Source organism: Enhydra lutris, unplaced genomic scaffold (assembly GCF_002288905.1).
Source record: "Enhydra lutris kenyoni isolate GAN:26980312 unplaced genomic scaffold, ASM228890v2 scaffoldscaffold3, whole genome shotgun sequence".
NCBI classification, from domain to species: domain Eukaryota; kingdom Metazoa; phylum Chordata; class Mammalia; order Carnivora; family Mustelidae; genus Enhydra; species Enhydra lutris.
The window spans coordinates 35,111,176-35,123,964 of record NW_019154087.1 but is presented as its reverse complement, the minus strand read 5'-3'; the positions used below and the strand labels follow the sequence as shown (position 1 = coordinate 35,123,964).

At 42.4% G+C, this 12,789-nt stretch overlaps 1 protein-coding gene across 1 annotated transcript; it reads left to right on the top strand.

The window, feature by feature from the left end:
• Positions 1-10,003: 10,003 nt before the first annotated feature.
• LOC111152583 (atonal bHLH transcription factor 1) lies at positions 10,004-11,074 on the top strand. Its single transcript, XM_022511084.1, has one exon. It carries the CDS (start codon positions 10,004-10,006, stop codon positions 11,072-11,074), a length of 1,071 nt encoding a protein of 356 aa, XP_022366792.1.
• Positions 11,075-12,789: the final 1,715 nt, after the last annotated feature.

Sequence of the window (12,789 nt, the reverse complement as noted above, 5' to 3'; positions counted from 1 at the left end):
CACCGGGAAAGGAAGAGCATAGCAGACAACGTGTGTGAAGGCAGACATGGGAAAATGTCTGACACTTAAGAGCAAAGAAAAAACCTATGTGGGTAGAGCACCACAGAGGACCGGGATAGGTGAAGCAGGAGTGATAGGGAGGGACCAGAGAGAGTGGGACTTTGCGGACTCTGCTCAAAGATCCTTTTTGCTATTGCTATTACAATAGCTGTGTGTCCTTTCCCCTTCCTTAGCAGGTTCCTATTCAACTTTCAGGCCTTACTTCCTTAGGAAACATTCTCCGATCCCCCAAATTAGTAGTGGTTGTTGATGCTTGTGCTTACATTAAGAGCAGTAAAAAATCACTGAAAAAGAGCCAGACTTGAGGGAAGACATTATTCATTTGCATGTCGATGGCAGACAGAGAGTAAGGGGAACTGAGAGCATAGGACCAAGCCAATCAGGGAAGAAAACCTCTTCAAAAGAAGTTAAGAAAGAACAATCTGAGAAGTGGGGAGAAACAAAGGAGAAGAACATGCCGTCCCCAAATCAAGGGAAAAGAAAGTTTTGAAAAAGATATTTTTGATTGTGTTGAAAGTTGAAGAGGAAGTCAATTAAGATATGGCTAAGGAAAATGTCCATTTGACCTAGCAATTGGAGTTTATGCCTACAGAAACTAGAAATGCCCAAATCAAGGCTTGCTTTATTGTTTTATGGATTGTCTAGACTTAAGAAAGTGATAGCGAAATGTTAATAATGAAGATTAAACTTAAAGGTTTGTCAGTGTTTGTAGCCATTACATTATGAATTATACCAAAAAAAAAGGGTACATATTCTTACAATATTGGGAAATTATTATTATTATGTTCAACAAAAAAGCTGTTCACATCATTAACTCTCAAGTGTTTCCAACACACATCCTCGTTGTTGTTTCACTTTCATCTTATTCGTTAACAGTAATTGAAAAACATCAATCAACATTCAAGTGGGTCCTCTATGTTTTCATGAAATTCATTGATTAGTTATGGATACCAAAAAAGGCAAAAATCAATGAAAGCATTCTATGAGAGCGTCAGCAGCTATAGAGTATTTGCAATAAAGAATATTGAACATTTTATTATTATTTATAAACTGTGTTACACATTCTTTATATCAATAAATTTTACAACAAACTTATATAGGTATACAATACATGCTTGCATTTTTTTCAGTTGTTACACACTTACCAGCATACAACTGTCCCTAACCATCTCAATAATCATTATAAAGCAATGCTCAAGATATACTCATATAAATGAAGAACAAACTCACAAATATGACTGAAATAAAGAGAGATCTCATAAAAATGTGAGAAAAAGCAAATTACCTATCATAATATGGTTTCTGTGGAAAGTCTAAAGGGTTGACGATGGTTGACTATGGTCAACATTGTCACATTATAAATGGTCACAAACACAATCTTTAAACACATGCCATTTGAAATTGCCACAGTAGCAGAAAGTATATAATTTCTCTTCACTTGTAATTTGTTCAGTTTGTTCAGTGACTCTAACCTTCACATGCAATTTCTCGAGCAGTCTGCAGGATTTTTCTCCCTTTACCAAAATACCTCCGCACTCTTAGTTCAATAAAGAGGAATCAAATTTTGGAGAAGAAAACAAAGAAATTAACATGAAACAAAGGTATTGGTGGTTTTAACACACATTCACAGATACTTTGATTCTTTTCCCTTCCATTCGAGACTTAATTGCTCTCTCATTAAGTGTGGTCTTGGCTTGGCAACTCACCTCTAATAACTAGAATATGGTAGAAATGACACAGCATGCTTTTGGGATGTAGATGCAAAATATAGTGCCACTTGTATCTCTCTCCCTTCAGTCACTTCCTCTAGCATACGGCAGTTGCTAAATAGATAAGCACTTTTAGGGATTCTTTGAGGACACTCAAACAGACCTATGGAGAAATCCACATGGTGAGAAACAGGCTACCTGCCAACAGCCAGGGCTAACTTTCCAGCCGTGTCAATGAGTCATGTGGATCCTCCAGTCCCAGTCAAGCCTTCAGACTACAGCCTGAGCTGATATCTTGACTAAAACCTCATGAAAGACCTTGAGCCAGAACCTCTTAGCTAAGCAGCATCAGAATCTCTTACCCACTGACCGTGATATAATAAATGTTTGTTGTTCAATCATTAAGTTTGGGGGAACTTATAACACAGCAATAGAAAACAAATACAGATATTGTACAATTGTGAAGGAGTTGACCATTCTTGGTGGTCAATGACCCTTGGGTATATTTAGGCACATTATATAAGGAGGCAATTTTGAACTTCTCCAACAAGCTACGAGTGAGGTGACCCAAAGACATGAGCTTTCACCTCCTTGCTGAAGGACAAATGGTGGACCTAGAGACAACAAGGAAGAATTCCTGGAGGAGGTGGCATTTGATCTAGACTTTGAATCTTGGGTTACACTTTAGTAAGTAGGACTGAATAATGGGTGTCTGGGGATTATTGCATTTGTGGTGACAGAAATTACAATACATGTTCTCAGAAATATAAAGTAGCCTAATACAACATAGGAAAACTTCTAGAAAAATAGTTCTCAAGACAGGACATGTCTAAGAATCCCTAAAAGTGCTTATCTATTTATAAGTTCTGGGCCCCCTTGACAAAGGTGATTTAGTATTTTAATAAATACCCCAAGTGATTCTCATGCAGGCAGATAATCTTTAAAATACAGGTCAAGAAACACTGTGCAAAAGGAAGAAGGAACTCTCAGTCTAGAAACATAGGTTAGGACCAGATAATAGGGATTTTAAAGCTGAACTAAGCCATGTGGCTGTTATGTAATAAATAGTGAGAAGCCACTGGAATTTTTACAAAGTCTTTATTGTAAACATTTCCGGTGCAAATAGAGCTGCTAGTCTCATGAATCTTTACATCACCCAAAGCCAGCAATTATTAAGATTTTTCTATGTTCACTTCATTATTCCTTTTTCATATTGTTGATATGATGATGAAATACTTTAAAGGAAATCATAGGCCTCATGCTATTTCACCCCTGCGAACCTCTGTGTGTGGCTCTGAAGGCATAGACAGTTTCTTAGAAAACGACACTGCCTTTGTCGTAACTGGGGAAAAGCAACAATAACTCATTGGTATCACATAATACTGAATTCAAATTCACATCTCATCAATTGTCTTTAAAAAAAAAAGTCCTTTTAATGTTGAATCTGAATCCAAACGAGATCCACACGTTGCTTTTGGTACTATATCGTAAGACTAGCTTTTTTTTTTTAACTTTTTTTTTTTAAGATTTTATTTATTTATTTGACAGACAGAGATCACAAGTAGGCAGAGAGGCAGGCAGAGAGAGAGAGAAGAAAGCAGGCTCCCCACAGAGCAAAGAGCCCCATGCGGGACTTGATCCCAGGACCCTAAGATCATGACCTGAGCCGAAGGCAGAGGCTTAACCCACTCAGCCACCCAGGCGCACTCATAAGACTATCTTTTTTTTTTTTTTAAAGATTTTATTTATTTATTTGTCAGAGAGAGAGAGCGAGAGTGAGCACAAGCAGATAGAGTGGCAGGCAGAGGCAGAGGGAGAAGCAGGCTCCCCGCTGAGCAAGGAGCCTGATGTGGGACTTGATCCCAAGATGCTGGGATCATGACCTGAGCCGAAGGCAGCGGCTTAACCCACTGAGCCACCCAGGCGTCCCTCATAAGACTATCTTAATGAAGAGCAATCCTTCTTCACCTCCCTCCTTCCTTCTTCATGTCACGCACTTGTTGAAATTGAACATTTGTTCTATAGAATGTTAAATGATGAGGGTTTGGCTTTTTGCATTCTTGTGATGTCATTTAACTTGATATAGTATCCCCCCATTTCCCGTAAATAGGAGGTTGTACTGAAGCTTTACTTAAATTCAGATTTTTTTTCTTTTATAAACAATACTTCATAGGGGTCTGTGTACTTAGTAATTCATGAAGAAACCGGGAAGCACATAATATCAGCATCTTCTACTCTAAAAGATGTTACTAAGATTGATGAATAGAGTTCATATTGACAAATGGACTCCTCTCTTGTAAAATTCCCCAACAGACTTTGATCTAATTGCTCCTTCATTGTAAATGATTGCCTAAATAGAAATTTTTATTAGGGGTTTCAAATAATTGGTTTTTTAAAATTCTCTATTTTTCTATTTTATCAGATAGAAATATTCAGAAAAGAAATTTTCCTGATGAACTAAAGTAACACTCTTTGATTATTCTGAAATACCATTCATAACAGAATGATTGGATAAATGTGTAATTCTTTCCCAAAATTGCCAATTATTATTAAGGTAAGGCTACAACCAATGGTGAAACAATCCATTTGGGTGGGGGTGTTTGTTTGTTTCTTTCGTTTGTTTGTTTGTAACCTGATCTGAACACTGCCTAGGAGAATTCATCATAACCAGAAAATTTTTATTTTAAATACCCTGTAAGAGAATGCATTTCAAGTTAATATTCAATTTTTGGCACCTCTTGAAAAATAGTCTTTGAGTTCTTGTGAATGGAATGGTCATTAAAACCTAAGAATTTTCAAGCCCATTAGATACATACTGGGCTGTGGGTAGGCAGAGCACAGTTTAACTTAAAACATCAGCAGTAACTATAGGCCTCAATGCACTGCAGTATAATGCTTGGATTGAGATGAATTAGTAACTCCAGACAAGAACAAAGTAAATATGCCTACTAGTTTGAGGGTTTTTTTTTCTTTTTTTTTTTACTTTTCTTTAGAGACAATCTCAAACTTACAAGAAAATTGCAAGCACAGTACAAAAAAGCTTTTTACTAAACTATTGGAGAGTAAGCTGTTCCATTATCCCCAAATATTTTAGTGAGTATTCCCTAAAAAGGAGAACCTTCTCTTCTTTTACAGAACCATAACAAAACCATCAAAAATCAGGAAATTAACTTTGCTACAATCTATTTCTCACACACCATCCAAATTTTCTCAATTTTCCCAACGATGTTCTTTATTAGAAAACGAGACAACATAGAATCAGGCATCAGATTTATTATCATGTCTTTTTATCTTCCTCTAGTCTGGAATAGATCCCGGGGCATTTTGCCTTTCATGATCTTGATACCTTCAAAATTTATAGGCAGGTTATTTTCTAGAAGTTCTTTCAGTTTGGGTTGTTTGGTATTCTCCCTCTCTCTCTCTGTCTCTCTCTCTTTTTTAAAAGATTTTATTTATTTGACAGAGTGAGATCACAAGTAGGCAGAGAGGCAGGCAGAGAGAGAGGGGGGAGCAGGCTCCCCGCTGAGCAGAGAGCCCGATGTGGGGCTCGATCCCAGGACCCTGAGATCATGACCTGAGCTGAAGGCAGAGGCTTAACCCACTGAGCCACCCAGGCATCTCTCTCTGTCTCTTTTTTAAAGATTTATTTATTTGGGGGTGGGAGGAGGGCAGAGAGAGAGGGAGAAGGATCCTCAATACACTTCACACTGAGTGTGGCACCATCTTGAAGCTCAATCCCAGGGCCCCAGGATCATGACCTGAGCTTAAATCAAGAGTCTGGAAGCTCAACCGACTGAGCCACACAGGTGCCCTATCATGTTGTCTCTTGATTGGATTCAGGATATGTGTTTTTGACAGGAATATCATGGAAGTAATGTTGAGTTTTCTGCATCATAACAAATAGCACATAAATTTGATTTATCCCATTGCTGGTGGTCTTAACTTTGATCACTTAATTAAGTTGGTGTCTGCCATAGTTCTCCATGGCAGTAGAGTCTATCTTTTTTCATTTGTAATCAACACATATCTTGTGACTAGGTATTCATCAAACCTTCAATGCATTCGTTTATTCTATTAGTAAGGACTCATAGATTCCTTTATTTCTCGGTGTTAGCTAATCTGTTACTATCATTACATATGTTGATACTCAAATTGTCCTATATTTTATCAGTAGAGGCCTCTTTAAGCAGGCTTCTGCAGTCTTTTGACATGTCCCCATTACACTTTGAGCACTTCCTTATTTCTGACACAAGATGTTCTATGTTTATCTTGTATCTTTTCTGCCCATTCTTGGAATCAGCCCATTTCCCCAAGAACACTGGTTCTTTTTAGTGGACAATTTTATTTAAAAACTAAAATCTGAGAACTAGATATGCTCATTGCTGATCCAAGGCCCTGAGAACAAAAAGAACTAGAGAATATGTATGTAAACACACACCTCAGATTCCTATCTGTTGATTTCTGTCATCTAATTACATATATTAAAGACAATAAATTTATATCAAAATCTCCAATTTGAATCCAACACCACAGTTTTCTCCATTTCAATATTTGTAACTCCTTTCTATGACAATGAGAAAACTTATTCTGATTGTTCCCAAATACTTACTTTTTTCATTAATCCTTCCTTATGTCACTAATCCGTCTGTCCATGGACACACAAACACCACCATCCAGCCCCTACATACACTTGCCTTACTTGATGATTGACATCGTATGTGACAAACCCTCTGTAGGGGCATCCTGCTCACACTACTTAGGCTCCAACTCCAACCCCCACACCCACCCCCAGCCCTGGGCCCTGTGTTCCCCTTCCCAGCTCAGATGCCTAGCTTCCTCAGCCCCACCTAATGGAAGAGAAAGGAAGGCAAGGAAAGGCAAAGAAAATAGCTTCCTGTTTACTCCAAACACAAAAGAATGTATTTCACTACAACGTATTAAAAAAATCTTACAGCCTCTCACATTGTTGGGCCACTCTAATTTACTCAAACATTGAGGCTTGCTTCCAAGAAGCACTAAGGCTAAAATTATGTACAAAGCTAGCAAATTAGGATCAATATTCTATGTCTCTGATAAATACTTGTCTACAGCCCATAATACTGTTTAAACACAGAGGGAAATGAATATTTGGTGGTTATGCAGTCAAATCTAAAGGCAAGCAAAACGTTTGGACGATGCAAGTCCAGGGAAAATTGGGCCATCCTACATATTTGGTAGTGACATTATGTGGAAGGAGTAACTTTCAGCTGATATAGTTGGGACCTGTAAGGAATAAAATGCAATATAAACAACTGATCCTGCCAGGCTCTAGTCACTTACATTGCCATACCTGTATAGAAGATGGTTCGTCATTTTCCCTGAAAGTTATAATTTGGCACCCACAGCTATTCGCAATTATTTTTTTTTGAAGTACCACATTTTATTTGTTTTTATTTTTTTTAAGATTTTATTTATTGATTTGACAGAGATCACAAGTAGGCAGAGGCAGGCAGAGAGAGAAAGGAGGACGCAGGCTCCCTGCTGAGCAGAGAGCCTGATGCGGGGCTCCATCCCAGGACCCTGAGATCATGACCTGAGCCGAAGGCAGAGGCTTTAACCCACTGAGCTACCCAGGCGCCCCTGAAGAACCACATTCTAGATGGCAGTACAATTTATAGAAAAAGCATCATTGGTTGATCCCCATAGTACTCAGTACAATCACCAAAAAATTGGAGAATTTTCTCCCAAAAAAGATGCTAGATGACTTTCCCTTTACACACTTTCTTTATTCTCAGCAGTTGTTTTCAAATTAAGTTTGGGTTTTTCTGGTTTTGCTTTTGTTTCTGCATGTCTTATTGAACATACTTATTTCAGCAGAATCTAAACATTTACATAAGAATCCAGCTCTGATCCTTCTGCCTCTTAAGGTCTGAAGGCCAAGAACTGTCCCTAAATACCAGCAAACAAGGTTGAAGGAAAAACAGAATTAGCACTCTATTCTACCCTTCAGTACCTTTATGGAGATGGACATAGATGTAGCTAATCTCCACAAAGCTATACAAGAATATAGTATGTAGTATATAGTATAGGAAATGTAGGTACAATACAGTATGTATGGGCATATTTAAATATAATACAGGGGCACCTGGGTGGCTCAGTGGGTTAAGCCTCTGCCTTGGGCTCAGGTTAGGTCATGATCTCAGGGTCCTGCGATTGAGCCCCACATCGGGCTCTCTGCTCAGCAGGGAGACTGCTCCCCCACCCCTGCCTGCCTCTCTGCCTGCTTGTGATCGCTCTCTCTGTCAAATAAATAAATAAAATCTTTTTTAAAATAAGTAAATAAATAAATATAATACAGTGTGTATATGTATGTATTATACATATATATGTATATTATATACATTCACAGTGTATATATACACTGTATATACATTATATTATTGCATATATACACTGCATTATGTGTATATATACATATATATGTGTAAATATACATATGCACACTAATCCAATCCAGTCCCAGAAATAATTCTGTGGAAGGAGTTCTAAATCGCACGTTAGATCAAGTCCCTGTGAATACTAGCAAGAACAACTTTCAGTCATTTCTGTGCCGTGAAAAACCAGCTTCCAGTGAGCTTTCTCTTCTGGCTTTTCTTTTCACCATCTCTTCTAGAGGAAGAAACTCCTTTCCACCGCTAAAGTAGAAAGCAGCACTGGCACCCGCCGGCTGCGTCCCAGTCCTGCGCCCCAGTCCTGCGCCCCGAGAGGTGTGGCGTCGTGAGACACCAGCAGGGGCAGTCCCCGGGCAGGGCGTTTCTGATTGGCTTTTTGTTGCGAATTCGAGAAGTCTGGGCTAAGGGGCGGGAGCAGGGAAGGAGCTCACCTGAGCTACAGCTTCCCAGCTTCGCCCGGGACCTCCCGGGGTTTGGCTCTGTGGCTGGCGGTGGTGGTTGTGCGGTTGGGAATAGGGGATGCTGGGGGAGAGCACCCAGAACTAAGCGGAGGGGGGCGTGTAGTGTGTTAGGCTGTGGTTTTCTGGGTGTTTGCGGGAGAAGCCACGCGCCGTATTAAACCCAGGGCTCCCGTAGCAGAAGGGTAGGTAACTCTGGGATTCTGTACCTTGAAAAGGTTCAGAATTGCAGGGGACGCAGCCGTCTTTCATTTTTCTTTGGGCACTTTTCCCTGGCTCCGCATTTCGTAAGGAGTCCGACTGTGGGTGTTGAAACTGTAAAATATCCCTGCCCTACAGCCACTCAGCAGAGTTTCCAGCAGATTACAGTCCTACTTGGCCGGGTTGCAGTGAAAAGGGCACTGAGAGGACTGGGGAATATGAAGTTTAGTGCATTCTATCATTGTACCACAGCTTTACCAGGTTACCTGAAGTTGATCTGGAGAGAGAGTTGAAAATTAAGAAGTGTATTCTGAGACAGTTATGGGGGTTTTGTTGGTTTGTTTTTTGTGTTGTGGTTTTTTTTTTTTCCATTCTGACTTTGATTTTTAGTGGGTCTCACTTAGCAATTATATATCTATGCAATTATATCAATGAACATATATTATGAACGACTTATATATACATACATGGATGATATACATGAGATACTTTACACATTTGGGCACAAACGGTGGGAGCTGCGATCCTAGTCTGGAGGTCCCAAAGGGCAGACGGGCTTCTCCCCCGACGGGAGTGCCCTCCCAGCGCCCGGCGCGCTCAGCCTCTCTCAGGTTCCAGCCAAGAGTGCGCTTCGCATCCGCTCAAGCACCCAGGCCTTTGGCGCGGTGACACATCACAGGAGTCGAATTACAACCCCCAATTAACATATGAATTTGACTAACTTAAAAGCGGGTAGAAGAAAGGAGGGAGGGGGGCGGACATTGAGCAGGCCCCCGAGTCTTGAGTAGGCAGGAACTTTTCTCCGGGTGTAAAAACTCTTTGATTGGCTGCTCGCACGCGCCTGCCGGCGCCCTCCATTGGCTGAGCAGACACGCGACCGGCGCGAGGAGGGGGCTGGGAGAGGAGGGGGGGGGGGGTGACACACTGGCGCGTGCCGCTTTTTAAAGGGGCGCAGCGCCTTCAGCAACCGGAGAAGCTTCGTTGCACGCGACCTGGTGTGTGATCTCCGTGTGGGTGGGGGAGGGTCGAGGAGAAAAAAAAAAAATAAGACATTGCAGTAGGGACCCAGGAAGGGTTTTTGTTGTAGTTGACCTGGTTTGCCAGTGCCTCCTCCGTCCCCGCGCCTCCAAGCCTCTGAAGTGCAATGTCCCGCCTGCTGCACGCAGAGGAGTGGGCTGAAGTAAAGGAGTTGGGGGACCACCATCGCCATCCCCAGCCTCACCACCTGCCGCAGCCGCCGCCGCCACAGCCACCTGCGACCCTGCAGACGAGAGAGCATCCCGTCTACCCGGCGGAGCTGTCCCTCCTGGACAGCACCGACCCACGCGCCTGGCTGGCTCCTACTTTGCAGGGCATCTGCACGGCACGCGCCGCCCAGTACTTGCTGCATTCCCCCGAGTTGGGTGCCTCTGAGGCTGCGGCGCCCCGGGAGGAGGCAGACGGCCGGGGGGAGCTGGTGAGGAGGAGCGGCGGCGGCGGCGGCGGCGGTAGCAGCAGCAAGAGTCCTGGGCCAGTGAAAGTGCGGGAACAGCTGTGCAAACTGAAAGGCGGAGTGGTAGTGGACGAGCTGGGCTGCAGCCGCCAGCGCGCCCCTTCCAGCAAACAGGTGAACGGGGTGCAGAAGCAAAGGCGCCTGGCAGCCAACGCCAGGGAGCGACGCAGGATGCACGGGCTGAACCACGCCTTCGACCAGCTGCGCAACGTTATCCCGTCCTTCAACAACGACAAGAAGCTGTCCAAATACGAGACCCTGCAGATGGCCCAGATCTACATCAACGCCTTGTCCGAGCTGCTACAAACGCCCAGCGGCGGGGAGCAGCCGCCACCGCCGCCAGCATCCTGCAAGAGCGACCATCACCACCTTCGCGCCGCCGCCCCCTACGAAGGCAGCGCGGGCACCGCGACCGCGGCTGGGGCCCAGCCAGCCTCCGGAGGGGGCCAGCGGCCGACGCCGCCTGGAAGTTGCCGGACTCGCTTTTCCGCCCCGGCTTCCGCGGGAGGATACTCGGTGCAGCTGGACGCTCTGCACTTCTCGACTTTCGAGGACAGCGCCCTGACGGCGATGATGGCGCAAAAGAACCTGTCGCCTTCACTGCCCGGGGGCATCCTGCAGCCGGTGCAGGAAGAAAGTAGCAAAACTTCGCCCCGATCCCACAGAAGCGACGGGGAGTTTTCCCCCCATTCCCATTACAGTGACTCAGATGAGGCAAGTTAGGGAGGTGACAGAAACCTGAAAACTGAGACAAACAAAATCGCCCTTGCCCAATGAGCTGAAAGCCCCATGGTTAAAGATCCCCGCACCCTTTTAATTTTTGCTCTGCGATTGTCGTTGTTTAGCAACGACTTGGCTTCATATGGCAGCTATATTTGATGGTTTGCAAAAGCCGCCGCTATTTCAAACTTCCTATGGTCCATATTAATGAAAACTTGCTGTTAAAGTTCTGTTCTTTCCTCCCACCCTCTCCCCCTGTAAGTTGATAGGTATAATTGTATGTACCCAAATATGGCATCATTTTTCTAGTTCCCTGCTGCCAATACGCTGCTAAAACGTCGCGTTTTCTTCTCTGTCGCTGGTTTGTGTCTTAATTTATTTTATGCCCTGGGCATTCATCCCTGTGTGTTGCGCGCACTCGCGTGTGGGAGAATTAATATTCCGAAATACTTTCTCAAAATGTATCATGAAACGCAAAGTTAATGACTCCAAAGTGAATAACTTTTGACTATGGAACGTTAGAAAACAGGGAACTCTTAGGTTTATATACTGTATAAACATACCCAGTATGTATATCGGATAGCGATAATGTTGGCGTCTTTTAGGAAACTTGACGCACGCACTTTATCAGCCGCTACTACTGCGGTTTCAGGACAAACTCAACTGCCAATTGCAGACCAGTTTTGTGTTGTTGTTATTGTTGTTGTTGTTTCAAACACGGCCACTTATAAACCTTAACTTCTTTGCAAATGTTTGTTTAAAAAACTAAAATTTAAAAAAAATCCAGTAGTGTCAAAGCATTTGGTCAATTTTACTTTGCTTTGTTAATGTTAGGAAACTTATTTATTATTGATTGTTTGCTACCATTTCTACTTATCTTGATTCATTTTTTTTACATTTTTCTACTCGAGATCATTTTATTTTAATTTAGCAAAGCCAACTGCCATTGTTTTATGTATTTTCTTTTGCAAGTGATAAAAATAAACACGGAAATAACTGTATTTGTCACTTATTCCATTCTAATATAAGTATTAAAAAGTTTTGAAATGACCTTGAAGACTTGAACTTAGTCCTCTATTAAACGCGAATCTAAGTTTTGAAGAAAAAGTCTATCATAAACATTGTAGCTTCAAGCTGTGCGAGCGATCAAGTCAGTAAGTTGTTAGGTAAAAACTTTCCCCAAATTTGTAACCATTTTGCCTCTTTGATAGCCTGGATCTTTCCAGTCTTCCTCACTGCTGGCCCCAACAGCCTTTGCAAGGGGATGCACCTGTTTCAGATCTCCTAAGACCTTACCAGGAGTAGTGAACTTTACCAAGATTGCTTAGTCCCATTTCATAAAAACTTTAGCCAAGTTGAAGGCTTTTGCCATAGGTCAAAAACACACAGCACAAGTTTTCTCAATTTCTCTCTCTCTCCCCTTTCCTCCCTCCCTCCCTTTCCTTCAGTGGTGGGTTGGGGGTGGGGGTGGCACGAAAGGGGTAAGTTGAAGGCAGGAGCAAAAAAGAGAACAATGGACAAAACTTAAGGGGAAAGGGTATGGGGTTCCCTAATTCAAAAATTAAAAGCCCTAGGAAATTGTTGCCCTCCCCTGCTTCCCCCCCAAACAATTCTGCTTATTCCACTATAGAAGATAATGTTTGCTTTTATGTTGTCTTTCTGAATTAGTTCCTATGTAGAAAATGTTTATTTTTTTTTGAGGCAGTTGCAGAAACTAA

What these genes read in the sequence shown, in the direction of transcription:
- LOC111152583 (XM_022511084.1), top strand. Translation starts at nt 10,004, where the DNA reads ATGTCCCGCCTGCTGCACGCAGAGGAGTGGGCTGAAGTAAAGGAGTTG.